Source organism: Diabrotica virgifera, chromosome 7, assembly GCF_917563875.1.
Source record: "Diabrotica virgifera virgifera chromosome 7, PGI_DIABVI_V3a".
In the NCBI taxonomy this organism is placed as follows: domain Eukaryota; kingdom Metazoa; phylum Arthropoda; class Insecta; order Coleoptera; family Chrysomelidae; genus Diabrotica; species Diabrotica virgifera.
In genome coordinates, this window is record NC_065449.1 from 144,030,320 (window position 1) to 144,055,730 (window position 25,411).

General features: G+C 33.5%; 1 protein-coding gene across 3 annotated transcripts; it reads left to right on the plus strand.

Moving 5' to 3' along the window:
• Positions 1 to 1,202: 1,202 nt before the first annotated feature.
• LOC114328563 (zinc finger protein 570-like) lies at positions 1,203 to 25,098 on the plus strand. Of its 3 annotated transcripts, XM_028277444.2 has the most exons (5): positions 1,203 to 1,453; positions 1,520 to 1,645; positions 10,062 to 10,187; positions 23,776 to 24,489; positions 24,566 to 25,098. In XM_028277444.2, exons 1-5 carry the CDS (start codon positions 1,339 to 1,341, stop codon positions 24,589 to 24,591), a joined length of 1,107 nt encoding a protein of 368 aa, XP_028133245.1. In that variant the 5' UTR covers positions 1,203 to 1,338; the 3' UTR covers positions 24,592 to 25,098. The 3 variants fall into 3 exon arrangements, with proteins under 3 accessions (XP_028133245.1, XP_028133242.1, XP_028133244.1); XM_028277441.2 differs by having other exon boundaries at positions 23,776 to 25,098; XM_028277443.2 differs by lacking the exon at positions 10,062 to 10,187 and having other exon boundaries at positions 23,776 to 25,098.
• The last annotated feature ends 313 nt before the right edge of the window (positions 25,099 to 25,411 follow it).

A 25,411-nucleotide genomic window follows, 5' to 3' on the forward strand; every position in this document is an offset into this window, starting at 1 on the left:
CTTTGGAAAATAGCATTTCAAAAAAAGTACTGTAAGTATGCTGTATTTTTAATTTTTTCTCAAAAAATAAAACAAAACTCATTTTAAAACATATATTAAATTATAAACACAACACTAAATAAATAATTTTTCTCAACGGTTAAAAACCACACTTAAAAGTTTTAGAAATTCACACCCCAGAATCAAGTTACTCAAATTTTCAAACACCTCACCTGACACAGTGTCTCAAGTACAATTGCACGAAGCTGTTGATGTTATATTTTTACTCACATTAACAAAGTATTCATTTAGATTTCCAGGGTCTGAAAGGAAAAATGTTTAAGCTGGGTGAATTTTATTTCGAAGATCGTTTATTATGGACTAAGTTTCTTTTGCAACACTTTTAGAGCTTCTCAGACAATTTTGATAGTACGATTTTTTAGCTGATTTTATAAGTTTTAAATAGGTTTTCCTATACTTGCTGATATATTCAGTGACAGAGCCATTGGAAAGTAAATTTCTTGATGTAGAGTAGTGAACGCATATTCATGGCTGATATGCGGATACCGGATACCTTTAGTAGTCCAGGGCCCAGGATTTGCGATGTTTTGGCTTAATTGTAATTAAAGGAAATGCTTTGTTGAACTTAAAAGCATATTAAAGCACATAAAAGCATATTAAAAAAATCACTGAAAAGTGATAATTTTAAAATTACAGGAAAGTGCCACTCGGAGGTTAAGCAAAATTAAATTAAAACTTGTAGCTACTTTAGTTTTTTCAATTTATAAATCTAGTTTAAATTAAACTAAAAAGAAATATATCTTTTTTGTAAACAAACACATTTAACGGCTAAACAGCTGGCTCCGGTTGGATGATACTGCGCAGGACGAGTGTAATATCCACCACCGTCTCGGAGGTAGGTGTAGAAAAGTGTTACACTTTTTTTCCTACAGCATTTCAAAGAAACGAGTTGTACGCGTTCTACGACAGAAGTTGAGTGTATCGTGAAAAAAAGTGTAAACACTAGAAAAACAAAGAAACAAGAAAGTGTAACACTTTTACACTTTTCTTACACTTTTCAAGAACTAGTGTTACACTTAAAACAAAGGAACAGACCTAATATGTAAGTCTATGATGAAAACGCGGTTGGCAGAACTGTCACGTCTGTCACTCACTGTCATTGGTCTAAGATGTCATGTCAATTGTCAATGTCAAAAATAAAATAAATAACTATTTATGTTGTTGTTATTTCTCTATGTGTATGTGTATGTTGTATTTTGTATTTGTAATTTGTAATTTGTATGTATATGTTAATGTTGCTCGTTTGTGCTTTTATTTATTATGATTATTTAATTAACTATGGAATTTAACATTAAGGAAAACTTTGTTGAATATGACCAAAGGTATATAGAGGGTCAGCTACCGGAATCAACAGATCTTGGGAACTTCAAGCATGAACCAGAAGATAACTTGAGTAAGATAAATAATAAAAATTAGTACACTTAAAGATGTGACCTAATTCATATATTTTTTTTATTAGTTATGGAAGTGAAAACTGAAATTAAGAAAGAGTTTGTTCAAGATAAACAAGGATATCCAGTGAATCAGCTATCCACATCCCTTGATTTGGGAGGTTTGAAGAATGAACCAGATGAATATGATTCAGGTGAGATAAATGATGAATATTATTAGGGTGAAATTATTTTTGTATCAGTAAGAGTGATACCAGCAGCTACATTTAAGGTTCTACCTATATTAGCTAGTTTATCAGCCACCATGTTCCCTTTAATATTCGAGGGTCCTGGAATCCATGCCAGACTAATATTAACGTTATTTTCTTTCCCTTCAATGATGCCTCTTTTGGTCATGAACAATGAGTGTTCTGTTTCCATAGAATAGGTTTTTTCCTATTTTCTGTATGGCACTTTTAGAGTCCGAGCAGATGATTGCTTGTTTAATCCCATTTTTCAAAATAATTTGGAGGGCATGATTAATTGCGACAATCTCAGCCGTACATATTGGGGTATACTTAGGTAGTTTACTGGTATAAGAATAGTTGATCTCTGGGCTAAAGACACCAAAGCCTGCTGATCCTTCACCATCAACCGAGCCATCCGTGAAGAATTTGATGTGACTAGGTTTATTTAGAATTATTTTTTGGAGTTAAACTGAGGCAAGTGCATCTGAACGATTAGATTGGATATTTATGATTGGAATTGTTGATAATTGATGGTCTAGTTCAAAGTTATGGCATGGGTATGTCACTTAAATATAAGTTGGGATAAGTACTTTTAAATTTGTTTTTTAAAAGCACTAGAAATGGAATATTTCTGTTTTTCCAATGATTTTGGTTCCTTTGAATTGCCAAGTCTAACAGGTCGAGAGCGGAAATAATTGGGTTGCCAATTAACATTAAATTTTTTAATATAAATTTAGAGCTAAGCCATTCCCATCTAGATTTAAGCGAGATCTGACCACTTTCACTTAAGAGAGCATGGATTGGGGTAGATTTCATGCATCCAGTTATAATTCGGATACTTTTGTATTTTAGTTTCTCCAATCTTTTAATTAAGGAAGTTGGGCAATCGAAAATTACCTGGCAGCCATAGTCCAGATGGCTCTGAATCAGACCATTGTGTACAATTTGTAAGGTTTTTGGATCACTTCCCCAATAAGTCCCACAAAGAGCTCTCATCACATTCAGGCCACGATTTACTTTTAGTTCTATTGAGTTTACATATGAATTCCACTTTAAGTTTTTTTGAATATTTACCCCCAGGTATTTGACTGAATCCACCCAACCAATATTCTGTTTACAAAATATTACGTTGGAGGGAGAGATGTTCGTGTTTCCTTTTGTAAATAATATTGCAGAAGATTTGTTCTGAGATAGATTTAAATTGTGGTCTAGCAACCATGATTCCATCTGAATCAAGAATTTATTTACATTAATTACCAATTCATTAATATCACTCCCTCTAATAAGAAGAACTAAATCGTCTGCATACTGAATTAGTTTGCATGAAGAGGGGATTATATTATACAGGGAAAGACAATATAATTGAAGAGGATAGGGCTTAATGGGGAACCTTGGGGTAGTCCCAGACTTGATTTTCTTGGGCCATGGGTTTGTCCCAGTTTGTCTTTGACAAATAGCTCTCTGTCATTTAGAAGGCACAAAATCAAATTAGCCAGTTGGGTTGGAATGTTATACTTTAATAATTTGGAATACAGGAGTGATATATTGACATTATCATAAGCAGAAGAGATATCTAGAAAGATGCCAATAGTGTATTGGTTTAGAGCGAAGCCTATTTGAATTGTTGAGGTGAGGTATGTAAGGCATTCCGTACAACCTCTACCCCTTCTAAATCCTAGTTGTAGTGGATTAAAAATCTTATTATGTTCCACAGTCCACTCTATTCTATTCTTTATAAGAGTTTCGAGTATTTTGCCTACACATGAAGAAAGCTATTGGTCTAAAGTTTAACGGACTATTACAATCTTTATCTTTTTTGATTATAGGTAAAATTACTGATTGTTTCCACTGAACAGGAACTATACCCGTTCTAAGACTTTCATTGAAAAGTTGAATTAATAACAAAGATCCAACAACGGGAAGATTTTTTAACATGGAGTAGGAAATCTGATCCAAACCAGGAGCCGAGTCAGATTTAATTGAGAGGGAGTTCTGATACTCGTCGAGAGCAAATGGCGGTTCTAGGGCTTGAGGAGATCTAACCAATACTTTATTGACAGCGGAAAGAGGGGTTAAGCAACATAGAATTTCGTGGGATATAGGAGTAGAAGGCAATTGAGTATATATTGAAGGTTTCGAAGCCGATACCTTATTAATTTTCTCCCACACAACTTTTAGAGGAGTGTTTCTATTTAATTTACTGCAAAATAGCCTGAAACTATTTTTACGTTTTGATTTTAGGAATTTTCTTGATTTGGCTATATTCTTTTTAGCCTCGATATAGTTTTCCATTGAGGGGATATTTTTAAATTTTTTTAAGGCAGACACTCTCGCAGAGACGACTTCAGCACATGAATCATCCCACCATGGAATGTGGTATTTGGAATTATTAGCAGGGTGAAGCCAAGAAATTGTTTCATCAGCTACCGCTGATATGGAGTTAGTAAAAAATTTGTAATCTTTCCTGGGAGAAGCTGAGAAAATGCTGTTTAAATTGTTTTGATAAGTAGACCAATCAGCTTTCTTTAGATTTCTTCTTTTACATGAATGCGGGGGAGATTGAGGACATACATTTAACTGACATATTATGGGGAAGTGGTCACTAGTTCCAGTATCTGAAATAGTGGACCACTTGCCCACCCTGGCTGCCACATCGACTGATGCCATTGTTAGATCTACTACCGACTTACTGCCTCCTGGGGCCACCAATCTAGTTGGAGACCCATCATTGAGAAATACTAGCTCAAGTTCCTCCAAAGAATCAAAAATAATCCTATCATTGTGACTGTCTCTAGAACTACCCCATGCCTTATGATTACAATTTAGATCACCCATGATTAAAAATGGCTTATTAAGTGATTTCACAAGGGAAGACCAGTTGGATTTGGAGATAGAGGTGTCTTGTGGACAGTATGTATTAAGAATATTCAAATTAAAGTTAGGGAGAAATGTGAGTTGGAATTGGACATCATGATTGAAGCCTGGATTGGCAATTTGAATTTCCCTATAATCAATATTGTTTTTGATAAGAGTAATTAATCCGCCATAGCCATCCTCTCGATCTTTTCTGATTATTTGATACCCTCTACATCTTATAACATGTTGGTTTAAGAGCCAAGATTAGCTAATAAGGATTATATCTGGGTTAAGGTTTTTTATAAGGATTTTTAGATTGTCAGAATTAGTGTTATATGAACGTATATTCCACTGAATAATAGTTATCGGAGTGTTTCGGATTCATTATATAGAGTATGTTTGCTAGACCAAGGAGTCAGAAGATCTCGAATCCTCAGGCTCGAGATCCTCTATTCCCCTCCGACTCTGGTTTACATTTGTATTGAAAGGTGATACATTTTTAGTTATGCTGGTCTTTAGATCTACCATATTGTAAGGAATGGAGTATGATTTTGAGTTTATTAAGTCCCCAATGAAGGTCATGACGAGCTCCCTGTGAGATTGGTTCAGCATAGACATGGCCTGATTGAAATCCAAATGAAGTTTGGATAAAGATTGTGAGTTAGTGATTTGAGAATCATGAGCAGGATTGAATTTTGAAGTTGAGGGCTCATTTATTCTTCTACCTGATGGATTAATAAGTAGTCTTTGGTGGGAGATTTTATCATAACCTGTATTTTCTTGTATTGAAGGTCTTCTTTTTTGTGGAGATTGAGTGACTTAACTAAAAGGTTTTGAATATTGAGCTGAGGCTGCAGACCTCCTCTCCTGTGGTAAGATGCCATTAGAATTATTCTGATCGTTACGTAAGGGGGGGAAATCGTTTATGTTGAAAGATGAAATATTAGAGATCCTAGGAACCTGCTGACTTGCCTCATAAAAAGATAGATTAGAAAAGGACATTAGATCCTTAATATCTTTTTGTCTGACTCTCTCTCTACAATTACGACTACTTGATTCATGGTCAGAAGATTTGCAGAAAATGCAATATTTTGTACACGTATTAGATGAAGAATTCTCATGAGAAGTTCCGCATCTAGCACATTTCTTTTTTCCTCTACATTGGTTCGTAGAATGGCCATAAAGTAAGCAATTCCCACATTGAAGAACAGGGCTGATGAATGGTGTGACCCTCATTGGTAGTTGATATATGGAAATTTCTTTAGGAATAGTTTTTCCTGAAAAAGTTATGCTAATAGTTCCCGTGGAGACAAATTCAATCTTTGAATCTACTTGTACTCTTCGATTCATTCGCTTAACACTTAATATCTTACATAAAGCCAAGTTTATTTTGTGATGCCTCCTTTATTTCTTCCTCTGTGAATTTTTTATTAACTCCCCTTACTATACCCCTACAAGAAACCTGATGAAATGGAATGAACACCTCATACCCTAGGGCTTCCCAATCTTTTCTCACAACGAAATCGTTGGCTGCTTTTCTGTAGCAAATAATACACCTATCCTGTTTTTACCCTTTCTACTGATTTTCGTGATGTCTTTAATTTTTAAAACAGAAATAGATTTAGCTATGCTTAACACGTGATAATCTCCAATATTGCTATTCTGACCTTGGATAAACACTTCGTAAGGACCTATGTCGGTCTCTGAATATAGTATTTGTTTTTTTACTGTAAGACTTTTTTGAATATTTGGACGTTGAGATTGACATTCATATTGGTTGATTTTATTAGGAGGGTCAGGTGGTGGAGGAGGATCGGGAGAAACTTCTTCTTCCATCTTATGCGGCGGATTGACGAATTTAAAATCTATACTAGGCGATGCAAATTAGAAATTAACAGGAAAGTATAGGTAGTTTTGGCCCTTACCCTTTGGATGAGTTTCAAAAGTCGTCCGTTCACCTCGAACGATAGTCACAGATTTGTCTATTTCAAGTTTTCTTCCAAAAAATCAAACGTCAAACACAACAAAAATCACAAGAGATAATTCACTGCGAAAAGAAGCCGAGGCTGTTCATCCCAGCGGACCTCGACTTCTTATCAGCGATAAATAAAAAATTAACAAATTTAACAACTATTTTCAAATTAAATTAGGTTTGATGAGGTTTTTTTTATCAAAAAGTAAAAACTGTCAACTATTCGCTATTTGACAATTTTCAACTTGAACTTTTAATGAACGTCAGTTTAAAATCAAAATCGTATTTCTCAATTCACGTTCAACCGATGGCAGTTTAAACTACGTTCAACTTGAATGCTGGAATTGGGCCGTTCAGAGATTTCAGAACCCAGTTCAGATGATTTCATGGATTACGCATGCGTTGTATTAACATGAAACGCTGTCATAATATAAAATAACCTATTTGATTATATTAAGCCTAACGATAAATCATAACATTATTTTTGCTTTTATTACATTTATTTATAATTATTAAAATTACTGTTTGACTACAAATACTTAAATTTAAAAAAAACTTAGTTTTCAATCTAATAGCACATAAAACAACATCCAAAAATGCTATTCTACATCCTACCAGACTGAAAACAATGGGAACCTTCTCTGGTAACACCTCCGAGGCTTCTACAATTTGCAAGCCATAACGGATACTGAGACTAAGGAAGATGAGGGAATTTTACAATTTATAATTCACGTCCCATCTGCTCAGCGCGGTAAAGTTCCAACGAGAATGGTTCCCATCGTACTCCAATGGGAGTAAACATGTAAATCAAAAATGAATACTGAATAACCATTTTCAATTTCGTTGCAACACGAAACTACAGCCGTATCATCATTCCAGTTCAATCAGAGAGTGCAGCAAGCACCTCCACCGGTTTCGAAACTTATTAGTCTCTCATCATCTCAGGAACCTTGGGAAGTCAGCATCAGAAAAGTACTTGAGAATGACCAGGAAAAACCCACGCTTGACAGTTGGTTTTTTAACTGGCCATTGTCAACTAAGAAAACACCTCCACACACTGGGGCTAGTAGACACATCTCTATGCAGGAGGTGTGAACGAGATGACGAAACTGTCGAGCATGTCCTAACGAAATGGCAGGTTCGTTCGTTGCAATCCGTGACTGCACGCCGGGGTTTGTCCTAGTTGGGTCAGAGAGAGCAGCATATGTGCCTCCTGATGAGAGACTAATTAAGTTTCGAAACCGGTGGAGGTGCTTGCTGCACTCTCTGATTGAACTGGAAAGATGATGCGGCTGTAGTTTCGTGTTGCAACGAAATTGAAAATGGTTATTCATTTTTGACTTAAATTTAACTTTATTCAGAAACAGCATAAAAAAAGTCATACAAAATGGCGATAGTTTTTTACCTTTTGCCATATATTGGCATTTCTCGAAAGCTGTAGAACATGAAATGACAATGAGAATTGCATTCCAAACAAAACCGAAGTTCAAGATGAATGTCAGTCAACTGAACCATAGATTAACGCAGGTATGAGAAATCGACCCTTAGTGTGGGTTGGTATTCTGTACAGTTTATATCATTATTTTGATTAACACATCCAGGATAGATAGTTGTTCAATTTATAATTAACTATTTTTAATGGGAAATAAGCAACGATTTTACTAAAAAAATGATTTTATTAACGTTTCGACGCCCAAATCAGGTGTCCTTGTCAAAATACAAAATATTACATTAATATTTTGTATTTTGACAACGACATCCGATTTGGGAGTCTAAACGTTAATAAAATCATTTTTTTAGTAAAATTCTGGCTTATTTTCCATTAAAAATAATTAATTATAAAAATGCCACAAGGAAATAGCTTCAGAATAACATTGTTCAATTTAGTTGTAATCCAAATAAATAATAAAAAAAATTTAACAACTATGTTGTCATTATTATCAAAATTATATACAGTCGGAAAAATGAAAGATTACCCATGAACGATCACATCATTCACTTATTTTGTATTTGCTGTCTTTTTTCTATAAATAACAAACATTTGCTGTGTTTTTCTATAACGAACGTTTTTATACGCTCTGAGCTTCGCTGGTGTCGCTCCAAGCGGATTAGTAATGCAACTTTCACCGGTAATTTTTAAATTTATTATTTAATTGTTATCGCTTAATATTTACAACGCAAAAAAGTAATTAAATTGTAATCGATTTTTTTAAGATTTTGCTAATCATTTTGACGTTCTATTGATGAAATATTAATTTCTTACTTCGGATACTTTCACAATTATCGTGTAGATGGCGCTAAGATTAATAGATTAATTTATAATTACATATTACGGAACATTAAAAAAACTTAAATTCAGTATTTAAAACGTAAGGATAAGATAAAAGGAAATTTAGTGTTTTAATAAAGCATTGATTTTTTCCGAAAAATATACTGTTAATGCCAAAGCTTGACTTGGTAAACATCATTCGGACACTGTACAAGGAAAATCAACCGTTGAGAAGTGGTTTGCTAAGTTTAAAGGAGGCGAAATGCGCACCGAGGACGATGCACGCAGTGGATGCCCCAAAGAGGCTGTTACCGACGAAAAAATAAAAAAGTCCACAAAATAATTTTGGGTGACCGTAAAGTGAAGTTGTTCGAGATAGCCGAGACTCTAAAGATATCAAAGGAATGTGTTCTATATATTGTGCATGAATATCCCGGTATGCAAAGTGGGTACCGCGAGAGCTCACAATCGATCAAAAACAACAAATTGATGATTCTGAGAAGTGTTGAGGCTCTTCAGTCATAATAAAACCGAATTTTTGCGTCGATATATTACAATGTATGAAACATGGCTCCATCATTTAACACCGGAGTCCAATCGACAGTCTGCCGATTGAACTGCATTTGATGAACCGACTCCAAAGCGTGGAAAGACACAACAGTCATCTGGCAAGGTTATGGCATCAGTATTTTGGAATGCGCACGGTGTAATATTCACCGAATATCTTCAAAAGGGAAAAAGCACTAACATCGACTATTACATTGCGTTATTGGAGGGTTTGAAGGACGAAATCGCAAAAAAACGGTCCCATTTAGAGAAAAAGAAAGTGCTATTTCATCAAGACAACGAACCGTGTCACAAATCAATGAAAACGATGGCAGAATTTCATGAACTGGGGTTCGAGTTGCTTCCGCAGCCATCGTATTCACTAGATATGACTCCCAGCGACTGCCACCTGTTTGCTGACCTCAAGAGAATGCTCTCTGGAAAGAAATTTAGCACTAATGAAGAGGTAATCGCCGAAACTAAGGCTTATTTTAAGGCTAAAGACAAATTGTATTATAAAAATGGTATTGAAAAGTTATATGACCGCTATAATCGTTGTATCACTCTCGAAGATAACTAAATAACTATATTGAATAATAAAATCAAATCTTATAAAAAAAAATCTTTCTATGTTAGCCTACGAACTTTTCAGCCCAACGATTATTTAACAGTAAGACAAGAGACAAGTAATAAAAATTGTACACTAAAATGTGATGTAGTTCATATATATATTTTTTTAGTTATGGAAGTGAAACCTGAAATTAAGGAAGAATTTGTTGAAGATGACCAAGGATATCCAGAGAATCAGCTATCCACATCTCTTGATTTTGGAGATTTGAAGAATGCACCAGATGAGTATGATTCAGGTGAGACAAATGATGGACATTATTAGGGTGAACTTACTTTTGTACCAGTGGGATAATAGTATATTATGCAACGCGCATTTAATGATGCATTATGAAGCGAGTATGAGGGATACGAAAGAGCCGCCTAGCGGCGAGAAACAAGACGTTTACTTAAATCTGGAATGGGTCGTTTTATCATTTTAACTATATATAATTTATCTTCATATGAATATGAATGACTTGAAAAATTCTGCTGATTAACTAAAAAGTTTACGGGATCACAAGTATTATGAATATTTACATTTACCTGGCTAAGTTGTGACGAAGTGCTCGGTGCTAGATTCATTTTTCACTAAAAATCGAAAATCCTGCAAACCGAATAACGTTAATCCGCACCAGTAATATAACTACTGACTAATAATGACTATATATAATATATATTATACTTTGTACTAATCGTAAGTAACCAGAGTGTATGAAGGCCAAGTACACGTAACTAGAACAAACTGCCTAAAACTGCAAAACCACGCTAAAGAGGCATATTTTCCCCTGCCTCTGAAAAGATATTTAATCCCGGTTCCAAAAATTATTCTCAGTTCAAATTTTATTGCTGTCGACCGATTTCTGTCGACTTCGTAATATGCTAGACAAGGCACCCTCAGAGGCACGCATAGCCGGTGCCTCATCTGCTATATAATTTGAGAAAGCGAGAAAGAGACGCATATCTACTCCCACGTAGAGTAGGTACCGGTGTGTTTATTTATTTATTTATTTATTTATTTATTGAAATATACATCCACCAGGTATAAACCCATAAAGGTGTACATAAGAAAACTACATACATTGACTGAACACTTGATGACAAAATATAAAATAAAATAAAGAATAACCAAAAATGTTTCTGTTGTGAATACACATACACAATAATAAACAAAGACCTTAATAAAGAAAAATAACATGGCATCAATTCGATAAGCTATTGCGTATTTCGCGTTTAAAGATGTTAAAACTAAGAAAAAAAATGTCCACAGATCTTAAGTTATTGACACTTCTGCACATACTTTTTATCGGACAATAGAAATTATGTTGCGAATTAGGCACCGAAATATGAAAAGTTACACCTGAACGTGACACAGCTCGTGGTACATTAAAGTCTACAAGACTAAGCAAAACATCGCTATTAATTAGGCAATTGACAATTTTGAAGATGAATATTAGGCCGTTTATTTCACGCTGCTTACGCAGTGAATGGAATCCAAACTCAGAAAGGAGTAAATTATAGCTATAGCCTCTAACCGGATATCTGTTATATTTTTTGAGGTAACAATATCTTAAGAATCTTTTTTGAACAGATTCAAGATTAGAGACAAGTTCTGCATGATTAGGATTCCATACCACGCTGCAGTAATTAAGTTTACTACTAACTAGTCCAAAATATAAACTACGCAAAGCTTCCACAGACGTTACATCTCTGCAGCTTCTAATAATATATCCTAAAGATTTGGTTGCTTTAGAGACCACGGTATTAATATGAGTTGAGAATGTTAATTTACTGTCAAATATAACACCAAGATCTTTAAACTCTGAGGTAGAAGACAGTAAAATGTTGTTGACCTTATAATCGTAATGTATGTTATTGATCTTTCGGGTATAGGACATTACTTTACATTTCTTTATATTTAAGGATAGTTGATTATCGAAACACCATTCATTAATGGCAGAGATATCCTGTTGAAGTTTAACGCAGTCGGAAATATGGTTAATTTTGCGAAATATTTTTATATCGTCCGCGTACAACAGTGTTTCAGAGTCTACGATGGAGCAGATATCATTAACAAAAAGGAGAAATAATAAGGGACCCAGATTTGACCCCTGAGGTACTCCAGACGTGGCAACAAAACGAAAAGATCGAAAGCCTTGATATTCTACGAACAAACTCCTATCAGTTAAATATGATTTCAGTAATATTTGAAAGTTATTGGAAATTCCAAACTGATCTAATTTTGTTAGCAATTTATTGTGTGAGACTCGGTCAAATGCTTTACTGAAATCAGTGTATATGACGTCCACCTGTTGTCTTGAATCTAAAGCTGACGAAACATATTCTGTAAATATACAAAGATTTGTTGCCGTACTCCGAGCTTTCACAAAACCATGTTGACTGCTGGTAATCAAACAACGCACATGAGCATACAAGTAATCTGTCAAGATAATTTCGAACAATTTAGAGAATGCTGATATAAGAGCGATAGGTCGATAGTTAGATATATCAGAGTTTGAACCTGATTTAAAAATAGGACAAACTCTTGTATTTTTCCACGCAGCTGGAAATGTTGTTGTCTTAAGAATGAGGTTAAAAATTACAACAAGTGGTTCTATGAATGACTCGACGTGACATTTAAGTATCGAAACAGGAAAATTATCAGGACCGCAGGAAAATTTATTTTTTAATTTCTTTGCACCTTCTATAATATCGTTACTGGTAATTTTACCGATATTAAAGTAAGAACTTGGATTATAATTAAAATAAGATGTAACAGAAGGAGAGCTATTACTATCAGAAATATAAACACTCTTAAAGAAGTTTGCAAATGCGTTTACTATATCTTGACTCGTGGTAAACTTATCACTACCGTATTTCATCAGACCAGGTATCCGTGATTTATTATTTTTGGCATTAACAAAGTTCCAAAATTGTCTCGCATCTGACTTAAAAGAATTTTGGGATCTTTCAATAAATTTTTTATATTCTAGTTGTATTTCTAATTTAATAGTTCTCCTGAGATCTTTAGCTCGTTGGAGGTAAAAACAATATTTACTTCGTCTATACATTCTCAGATAATGATGTTTACGTTTAACTTTGGCGATTATTTCAGATGTAAACCATGCTGGATATTTTTGAGATCTAGTTGAACTAAGTGGAACACATTTATCTATAATTTCTTGGAGAGACAAACTAAACGAATCTACAGCAGAATCTACATCTGAAAAATGTTTTAAATGACTCCAGTCCATTTCGGTTAAAAGTTTATTAAATTTATTTACGTTATATTTTCTAAAATTAAGACGTTTCTGATTCGGAACAAAATATTCATCTTCTTTGACTTCATACGGAAAATAACAAGTTAAAGCAGGATGATGATAATCAATAGGAACTAAGGCATTGACTTCAGGTGTAACTTCGCAACTAAAAACTGACGGTGTTACAATCAAATCTAATATCTTTCCATGTATATTTTTTATTTTGTTACATTGTACAGAATCTGTATAGTTTAATAGTTGAACAAATCTATTAATTAAAGGAGTTATTTGACTATTATTAACATAATATGCCGCAAGATCTGTTAAATTAAAATCTCCAATCAAAACGACCTCATGAGTTTCATGGAAAGTTTCAATATAGTCAAAAAAATCAGAATACTCACTAAATGTCACGTTAGGTGGGATATAAACTGTTATAAAGAAGATTGGTTTGATATTGGTTTTGAAAACTTTAACACATAAAACATCAATTTTTTCTATAGGAAACACTACACTATGTTGTTCTGCGAACGCTTACAAAGATACGGGGTAAGGGCCGTACCTATTTTTATTTTTTATCATAAAAATAAAGTTATTAAGTTTTACAATAAAAATAAAGTTATTTAGCAAATTTCAAAAACTTAAATTGTATTTAAAGAATTGATGATGGAATAACGAAAATAAAGTTATTTAGCAAATTTCAAAAAGTTCAATTGTATTTAAAGAATTGATGAAATAACGTAAATAGTCGATTAATATACTGGTGTGGCACTGCCTCACCTGCCTCATAGGACCAGCCGCCACTGATATGTACAAAACTTATAAAAACGTAAATAATATTATTATATCATGTGTATATTGCCATATTTGTATATATGGAAAAAGTTAACCTCACTTCATTCTTTTAACAGCATTAATCAATTTTATTCTTTAATCTAAGTTTTTTGGGAACGAGGAAAATAAAAGTATATCACATCACTATTTCTCCATGTATTTTTACAGTGTCAACACAACAAATAGCGTGATATGGTATTTTTTTAAAAATATCCCATTTAAACATACAATAAATCGTCCTTACAAGCATTTCAACCAACCGCCACCATGAGCAGGTCGGTCGATTTTGCTTTGACAGTTTGTTAACGCTCGGAGCGAATTGGTTAAAAATCTATATCTTAATGAAAATCTGTATCATAATGAAGTTCATTATGATACAGGTAGTCAAATCATAATTGATATATTACAGTATGAGAATAGAAAAAATTATGATATTATGAACTCTATGAACCTGAAATTTATAATGTGACAATTTATATACAGTATGGTGCAAATGAAAGGAATAAATTCGTTATTTAGTAAACCGGCGACTTTACGGAAAATCCCAAAATCGGTATTTTCCTTAATGTCGCCGGTTTACGAAGTAACGAATTTATTTCTTTCATTTGCACCATACTGTATATAGTTTTATTTGAAGATAGTCTCAAAATAACCCATTAATGGCCGAGACAATAAACAAAGAAAAATTTGACAATTTATGTATTAGATTGGATTAACAACACGTAAATTAAGACTAACTTACAACCAAAAATAATTTTTTATAGATGTTTTATAAAGTTGTTAAAATAAAAGTGTATTTTTTTTAAATAATGATAATGAGAGAGCTGCTGTAAACTAAAATTTGTGATCTGTCATATCGTGGGCGTACTGGGAAAACACACTAAGGCGGTGGTCTCCACGACGCTGTAGGCTGCGTACAGCATCACGCTGTTCGTTGTGTGCAGGTACTTGGAGGGGATACGAGAAACGATCGTGGGCGAATAGCGGAGAAATCTTGCAACTTTCTTAAATAATTCATATTGTCAATTGAAATTGTCAAATTGACGTATATTTCATACTGTCATTGAAGAAGAAAAATTATATGTTGCTCCACAATATTGATACGATATGCAATTATTATATAAAAGTAAATTTAATTAATTTTATTTTGCTTTCAGTACTGCATTTTAATAATCAATTTTATTTACTACATACAATTGTTTACCTTTTAATAACATAACCTTAATCTTACTTTTTCTTCTTATAATTTTTTTGGGCTATGGCCTTGACACTCCAGGGGGTGGAGTGGAGAGTCGTGTTTGATGTTATTCGATAGGTTCTTGAAAAATATTAAATACATATTTTTTGGCCTTTTCCATCTATCCACAATTCGAAAAAATTTCTCGAATAAAAATTGCTTATTTTTACGTAAGCAATCCAAATCCGTTTAAGATTTTAAAGTTACCCCCACCCCACCTCCAGGGATGGAGTGGGGAGTCGTCTTTAGTGTCTTTCGATAGATTTTTGAAAAATATTAAACGCGTATTTTTCATTTTTTAGATCCAACTTCATTTCGCGAATTATTCGATCGCCCCGCGAATTATTCGATCGTCCCAGGCGACGAGCTCCACCCTGGGCACCAGGTACCTCCGAGACCATCGCCGTCATGAAATTTGTGTTCACTGACCTCTAAAATCCCCAAATATAAAAATTGAACTCATTTCCGTCCATATTTCCTGAGTTCTAAATTTTTCATTTTCCATCTCTTCGAGATGCCCTTTGAAAATGCATTTTCTCATGCACAATTTTTTTTGCCGGAGATCAATTTAGTTCACAACATTGCCTGACATTCTCTCGAATTGAATACAAAAAGTTGCATGACGATTCATCTTTCCTAGGTTTTGGGCTTTTTAGTGCTTCGTTGCTTCGTCTAAAGATAGATATGATGGATATGGTGGCATTATGATCCTAATCAAAGATAGTTTCAAACACACTAGTATACGAGTGAGCAACTCTGACAGAACATCAAATATGCAGGTGATAGGTATAAACTTACCAAATTTTTTTTTTAATGACATGGACTTTATGTCATTCAGCCAGTCACAACAAACATTCAGGGGTTACCAAAATTTAAACTAAATATAATTAACATCTACAACCCTTCAGGTCAGCAAATAAAACAAGCAACATGGAATAATATTAAAAAAGATTTTCACAAACCTTACATAATCATGGGAGACTTAAATGCGCATGATCAGGTATGAGGATGTGCTGATAACAACCATAATGGGAAAATAATAATGGAATTCGTTGACGAAGAACAATTAGTTATAATGAATTATGGTACCTCCACCAGAACGGTACAACCAGGACAAAATCTATAGAAAGTAAGCTGTCTGATTGACATGACGTGGATTATGATGAATGGCATGATATTGTTAACTCTAGTGCAGAAGATAATATCCCTTACATAACAGTTAGAAACAAAACTAAGGGGGCACCATGGTGGGACAATGAATGCAATGAGTTAATACAAAATACATGAAAAGCAATCAAGACCTATTATATAGATACCCATCCCGTGGAAAATTACATAAATGTAATAGAATTAAAGCTTTCGTTAAGAAACAATTACAAATTAAAAAAAATCTAGTTTTAGAAGATTTTGTGGATCGCTTACGAGGGAAACTCCAATTAAAAAAATTTGGAACACAATTAAAAATATTAAAACTCATTTTTCTAATAGCCATGTAACTTTCCCCAATCATGAAATCTCAATAAAAATTCTAAATAATTTAACTTTATGCAATGTAGATCCCTGGTTTAACCTTTCGAGCCCTAGCAATGAAACTGTTGAGCTAATAACCTACACTGAGTACGCTAATATAATAAACTCAAAAAAGATAAGGCCACTGGTATGGATAAGGTATCTTATTCGATGATAAAAAACACACCCTCAATAGCAGAATTCCATTTGATAAAAAATTTCAATAATATATTAAAAAATAATATATTAATATATTAAAAAGTAAAATCCCTTGGCAGTGGAAACAAACACTAATATTACCTTTCCTAAAACCTACTAAATGTCCGAACAGTCCAGAGAGTTACCGACCAATCGCCTTAACGTCATGTGTAGCTAAAATTCTAGAAAACATAATTAAAAATAGAATAGAATGGTTCGTAGAGCATAATAGTATTTTACCCAGCTATCAGCTGGGCTTTCGCAAAGAAAGTGGATGTAGTAATGCACATGTAGCGCTTTCCCATATAATACTCAATGCTTTTACTGAGAGGAAAGCGGTTTTAACGGTCTTCCTTGATCTAAAAGCTGCTTATGATAGTATAGATATATACCTTCTATACAGAAAAATGGCGGATTTAAAAATACCATATACATATAATAACCTAATTTTTGAATTCTTAAAGAACAGAAGCATTTATATCCGAGATAGGGAACACGAAATAATTGGACCCAACATCACTGATAAAGGGCTGGCTCAGGGATCGCCCCTTAGCCCACTACTATTCAACATATATATTAAAGCGCTGCACGACATTATACCATCTAATTTCAAGTTAATTCAATATGCATTTTGATATACATATATGATATTATCCGATATATATCCAAAATGTGATATTTATGTGATATTTATGATATTTTGGAAAACATTTCAATAGAGAAACTAAATTGACCAAAATAAGACTCTAAATGTAGAATTTAACAATATAGAAGATATATTTTTACTTTAAATAAAAAATACAAAAATATAAACGTACGTATGGTAGTATGTTACATAAACAGAAAACAAAATGATACGAGTATCCAAATAACAACTACATTAACTAAAAATATTGAAAACATTAACTTAAACATATATATGTATTGTATTTCTATTTTTCCAAAATAACTTAAAATTCTGAACATTTAAAAAACAAAATCAAAATTTAGAAAATTAATTAAGATAATGGTTCAACATTAACTTAACATATATAGGTATTGTATTTCAATTTTTCCAAAATAATTTAAAATTCTGAACATTTAAAAAACAAAATCAAAATTTAGAAAATTAATTAAGATAATGGTTCAACATCGGCAGTGTCTGAATCAAAACCAGTAAAGCACCCAAGACTTAATTCTGCCTCTTCATTTTCCCTTCTTTCAGTTTCTTGCTCAGTCCAAATCCATTCCAAATTGCCATGTTTTTGGTATGAAGAACTGTTTAAATATTTAAAACTGAATACAAGTTTAGCAGCCTTTTCGGCTCCTAAATTATTTCGTAATTTGGAATTACAAGTCCAAAGCTTGAAAAGCACCTTTCAATGCTTACCGTTGAGGCTACTGCTGTAAGTAATTGGTTAATTTGTTCGAGAAATATGTTTTTTTAGGCCAACCAGATTCAGTGATTGGAACAGACTTCCATCATAATAATGGAGATGTTTTTTTTTGAAATTTGGGCCATACATGAAACACAGAAAAGGTTTAGACTTCGAAGTTAGAGCCATTATAAAACTGAACAAAATCTGTGTTGATTGAATTTAAATATTCATAAGCCTGTTGTTTTTGTTCGGCAGTAAGTCTTTCTCCCAAAAAGCGATGGTCCAGTAAGTTTGCCAAAAAATGAAGCGAACCTAGAGCCATATTCCTCCTTTTGTAATAAAAGTTCTTAATTTGAATTGGTTGATCTTGATTTATTTGAATTCCTGTTAGAAGGCAAGTCAACGCGGTTGCGACTTTTTAACCTTCTTATGTAAACATTAGTACGAAATAAAATACTGATATATATCACGATATATACAATATAAATATCGTGATATATATCACGATATATATCGTGATATATATCAGTGGATATATATCCTCGCGCCCTGATCAGGAACTTGTTAATATAGAAAGTCCAACCCCCATTTCAATACAAAATCTCCTATTTAATATTAATGACCAAATCTTAAGAAAGATCAATCAATTTATAACAATATTTCAAATTAAAATATAAAATAGTTATTTGGCAATCATATTACAATGTATTTAACGAAGGGAATATGGAAAAATCCAGACCCTTTGAAAAGAGGATTCCCTTCCAATTGCAGTCTAAATACGAGAACTGGCCAAGTACCTAAGAGGTGGAGGCCAAGAAATTAAAAGAAGAAGAACATTTTGGTCTTTGTTTGAGTTTCAATCATGATTGTAACCCCTCTGTGGCTCAACGGTAAGACCGCCTACCTTTGGGCCTAAAGGTCGTGAGTTCGAATCTCAAATTGATGGAGAATTTTTCATTTATTAAAAAATACTGGAACTGGTATGGAACATAGAATACTGGAAAATACTGGTACTCACTGGAGGGACCGCAGACGTTCGGATCCGATTAGCGTCTCTTTGAAAAGACAATGACGTCGACTTTGCTAAGTAACAAGACATTTACTCAATACATACACTACACATTACACTCATATGTATACCTTGGAACAGTCGTCAACTCAAAATGGGATCAAACAACCGAAATACGATCTAGAATTGAAAAGGCCAGAGCAACATTTAACATGAGAAATATATTCACCAAATTCCACATATTATTATTATCTATCTCACTAAAAATACGGCTACTAAAATTATATATTTCCAGTCTTACTGTATGGAGCAGAGGCCTGGACAATAACGGAAACATTAATGAAAAAGCTAGAGGAATTTGAAAAGTGGGTGTACCGACCTATCCTCAAAATATACTGGACGACTCACACTACCAACGTAGAGGTACTGCGCCGAGGGGAAAACAAAAAGAAATCTCTTTCACAATTAAGAAACGGAAACCTGAATACCTCGATCATATTAGGAGACATGTTGTTCTGAAGCTATTTTCTTGTGGCATTTTTGCAATTAAGTAGTCTTGATGGGAAATAAGGCACAATTTTCCTAAAAATGTGGTTGTCTTTTTAAAGACAGATCACATGTTATGATTTTTTTGTGACGGATATTCTTGAGTTGGGGTTGATTTCATGTAATCGAATGAACTATCTTTCAATAAAGTCGTCCCAGGAACGCAACTCATAAATATTGGCAATATCATTTTAAAGTCTTCTACTTTAAAATGTATGTATAATAGATCTGAATTGTCGTGAGTCAGATTAAATAAATTATTAGAAGAATTTTTTTACTAAGCAACAACATTTTTGTTAAATTCATTAATATTTTTTGTACTTTGACAGCGACACCCGATTTGGGCGTCGAAACGTTAATAAAATCATTTTTTTAGTAAAATTGTGGCTTATTTCCCATCAAAACTAGTTAATTATGAGAAATGATAAATATCGTATACTACAATTGACAATACAGAGTAAAGTAGAGAGCAAACGTGGACCAAGAAGAAGAAGACACTCATGCCTTCAATACTTACGCCAATGGTTTGGACTAACGTGCCAATGTCCGCAACGGACAAGGCACATGAAGAAGAGGAAGAATAATTTAAAATGAAATATTCTTCTTTTTCTCACGGTGCTTATCCGTATCGGATGTTGGCAATCAGCATGGTTATCCTAACTTTGCTTGCTGCTATTCAGAATAGTTCGGTTGCCGATGTATTGAACCAGTTTCTCAGATTTTGAAGCCAATATATTCTTCTTCTCCCTGGTCCTCTCTTCCTAAATAACTTGCCCTGAAGAATGAATTGCATCAATCTCTGTTCATTCCTCATAACACGGCCAAGATATTCTAGTTTGCTCGCTTTGATGGTGTTAATAATCTCGCATTCCTTGCCCATTCTACGTAGGACCTCAACATTAGTCACACGATCCATCCATGAAATTCTTAAAATGCTACTGTAGTACCACATCTCGAATACCTTGAGTTTTCTTAAAGAAGTTTCGTAAAGAGTCCAGGCCTCCACTCCGTATAATAATCTAGAAAATACATAGGATCTGATAATAGAGATTTTGCTACCAAGTCGTAAATCGTGACTTCTGAAACGAGACTTCATCATTATGAACGCTGATCTCGCTTTTCCTATGCGTTGTTTTATTTCACTAGAGTGGTCCCATTTGCTGTTTATGTTGGTACCAAGGTATATGTAGCTGTCCACCCTGTCAATTCGTTGTTGGTTAACCAAAAGCCGCGTATTTAATATTTCTCACTTACTGACTACCATTACTTTGCTTTTTTCATATTAAAAATAAGTCCATGTTCACTACTTATAACTTATATGCGCGACATTATTCTTTGTAAATCATCTAGGCTATCTGCAAAAACTACTGCGTCGTCGGCATATCTAATGTTGTTTCATCATAATATAATCCCGTTTCCTTCAAGTTGGTTTTGAGCTTATCATGTTTTACTCTATCAAATGCCTTTTTGTAGTCGATAAAACAAATATATAGGTACGTCACAGTTGGCATCACTACACCACTGCACTTGGACAGTGAATAGCGCCTCTCGGGTGCCTAAGGGCAAGGCATTGCGGAATCCAATCTTTGTCCATGATACTTTTTCTTCGCATTTTTTATATATTCTGCTGTGTATCACTTTTAAAAATGTTTTAAATAAGTGGCTCATTAGGTTAATTATTCTGTCCTCTCATGTTGAAATGAAAATGTGAAATTTTCCGATGAAAAAACTTCTCCTGTTGACATTCGATATGAAAAAAAATGTTATTGTAGTGACGCTGTTTTTCAATTGACTTCATATTTTACATTTCTTAAAAGTACTATTCTTATAAATAATAACTCAATCTTCATTCTGAGAATTAGCATAATCCTTTTTTGGTCATTTAGATATAGGTACATACTTGTATTTCAAATAATGGCAAATTTCTTTATCAGTTTTAAATAAATATTTTTGAGCAGGTAAAGAATTACGAATTGCCGTCTGTAAATACAATATTAAACAATAAACTATTTCCAAATGAATAAACGTTTAGTATGTATTAATGAGAATTTACCCTTGGCAGGTAAAGAAAGGATTAAGAACTGTCATCTGTATATACAAAGTACGATTGAAAGCGAAATGTGCCGATCGTAACTTCGAGTACGTGGCATCAATGCTGTGTCGTTCAGAGAACTAAATTTAATAATAAAATATATGTACGTGCTGCCATCTATTCAAATAATTGTTAAACGTTAGTTCATATAATGGCCACCTATTTTAACTGCGGCGTGAACACACTCCCTTAAAGTAATAGTATAACAAGCCACTAACAAATTATCTCAGCCCTTCGTTAATAGATGGCCCGACAAATTTGTGGTCACACTATTGCATAGGTCTAGTTTGTCTCTAGTATCTACTCGACATAATGACAAGCCACATCAAAATGGCGAACATGGGCGGAAGCGATTCGGATAATTACTGAGTTCTGACGATTCTAGGAAGAAAAATAGTAAAGTTGACTTGACATTCGATGACAGTTACCGTAACCCTGACTATGTACAATCTAGAAGTGACTCAAGTAATGAAAATACAGCGATATGTAATTTTTTCCTAAATGTGGATTGTCACATTATTACCATCCAAGATTAATATAGTGGCTTGTGACGTGATTTGTTATATTATTGCATTTGGTTGTAGGATAATGAACAAGGTCCGTCAATAAAAAGGACAAAATCAAACACACCCGTCAAAAATTCCAACAAGTTGATGGGGACAAAGAAATAAACACTGTTTAACACGTATAGGCTTGAAACCACCCCGAACTCAGTCAATAATAGAAAATTCTGAATCTACTTATATCTAAAATTTGGGTATTTATTATTAATGGAATAATGTAACAAGCCACATTTTTTTAAATAATGGCTATTTTTTCTTGAGTTTCAAGTAATTTTATTAATATTGTTGTCAACTAAGTATAGTCCCATATAGGGCATGATGCATCGAAATATCTAAATTAAAACAATAAAAGTTGTTATTTGATTTTTTAATATTATTTTTTAACATTCAAAGCTAAATATCTCACTTTTACCTTTTTGAGGCTTGACATTGTTTCACATTAAGCCCTTTATATGTATATGCAATATATAATTATACAATGCCCGTATCCCGCCACTAGGACACACGTACTTTATTCGGGACACCATTCATTCTCACTATTATAATACAGTAGAACCCCACAAATCCGAACTAATTGGGGGGACAGCCTGTTCGGATTCCGAAAAGTTCGGATTATCCGAAAGATAGCCTAAGAAGCTAACGAAGATGATTTTTGAAAGATTTGGACTGCCACCGATCCCTTTATGAATCATTATCCGCACGTTTATGCCTCCAATATTCTAAAGCTGAAAAATATTTAAATCACTGAAATATTATATCGCTAACGCCAGTAGTTATGTTTCGTCGCGGGACATGGGAATTCGGCCATGTATTAAATGATTCATTTAATTTGTAATCTGGATATGGATTACACTATGATTCTCATGTTTCTTATCTTTTTCAATGTTTTCGTTCATAGTATACCATGGGAAATGTGTATTATGCACATTCCTTTATTGATTGTGTTTAAGTTTTTATAAGTATGTACTAGGTATAAAGTAACGTATTTATTTTTAATAAATTTCACATGTCCAAATTCCTATTAATTTTAGTTTGTTAAATTTTCTTGTTTTTAAATTTTTATTTTAAATTTTTAAAATTTTTTCACTTTCCGTTGGTTCGGATTTGCCGAAAGTTCGGATTTGCGGGGTTCGGATTTGCGGGATTCTACTGTATTATATTTCCACTATATTCATTTCTGTTAGTTTTCATTTTCCTTGTTAGAACATATACACAGATTTTAAAGTCTAGTTTTTGTTTTAGGTTTTACTCAGAAGAAATTATTGGAAATGGAAATTACAATAACGTTACCTGAAAATACATGTAATACAAAACAAGAAATAAGTCTTAATGCTGAAGAAGCGCCATTAAAAAATTATTCTTGTGCTAAAGATATACCGTACAAATTAAGTAAATGCAAAAAAGATCAAATTGGAGAAGGACTTTATAAATGTGAAATTTGTTTTAAGCAATTTGCTAAGACATATCATTTGAAACGACATATGAGATGTCCCACTGGCGAAAAGCCTTACAAGTGTGAAATTTGTTTTAAGCAGTTTAGTCGTAAATTGAAAAGACATTTGAGAGTGCACACAGGAGAAAAGCCACATAAATGTGAAATTTGTTTTAAGCAGTTTAGTGAAACATTCAATTTAAAAAAACATTTGAAAGTGCACACTGGAGAAAAACCATACCAGTGTGAAATTTGCTGTAAGCAGTTCGCTCTTAGAGATTCTTTATCCAAACATCATTTGCGAACACACACTGAAGAAAAACCGTACACGTGTGAAACTTGTTTTAAACAGTTTAGTGGAGCAGGTAGTTTGAAAACACATCTGAGAGTTCACACTGGAGAAAAACCTCACAAATGTGAAATTTGTTTCAAGCAGTTTTCTCAATCAAGTCATTTGAACACACATATGAGAGTGCACACTGGAGAAAAACCGTACAAGTGTGAAATATGTTTTAAGATGTTTGGTGAGTCAGCTACTTTGAAACAACATATAAAAAGACACACTGGAGACAAACCTTACAAGTGTGAAATTTGTTTTAGGCAATTTATTCGAACTCGTGACTTGAAAGCACATTTAAGTCTGCACACTGGGGAAAAGCCGTACAAGTGTGAAATTTGTTTTAAGCAGTTTTCTCAGAGAGGACATTTGGAGAAACATTTGAGAACTCATAGAAGATAAAATCTTTGACAGTGTTGTTCTGAAGCTATTTCCTTGTGGCATTTTTATAATTTAGTATTTTCTATGGGAAATAAGCCACAATTTTACTAAAAAATGAACTTATTAACGTTTCGAAGCCCAAATCGGGTTTCATTGTCAAAATACAAAATACTATTAAAATAAAATAATGTTTATTTTAATAATATTTTGTATTTTGTATTTAAAAAAGGCACTCCGAAGAACAGCTGTATAGTCAAAGTGGAAATCGGTGGGAATGCGCATTTTATCAATGAAATTAGGTATGTCTAAGCCATTCATCCAGAAGCCGCTAACGATAAGATGTTTTAACATCGCATTAATCATTGTAAATTCTTCTTCTTCAGGTTCCTTCCCCTATCGGAGGTTGGAAATCATCATCGCTATTTCAACTTTATTAGCCGCACTTCTGAACAATTCTAATGAGCTGCAACCGAACCACTCTCTCAAATTTCTTAGCCAGGATATTTTGCGTCGTCCTGGGTTTCTCTTCCCTTGCATAATTAATCTAATCAATACGTACTTCTCGCCCCTCATTATATGGCCCAGATATTGAATCTTTCTAATTTTAATAGTTTTTATGACTTCACATTCTTTCTTCATTCTTTGTAACACCTCTATATTAGTTACTTTTTCAGTCCACGATATTCTGTGGATTCTCCTGTAGCACTACATCTCAAAGGAGTTTAATT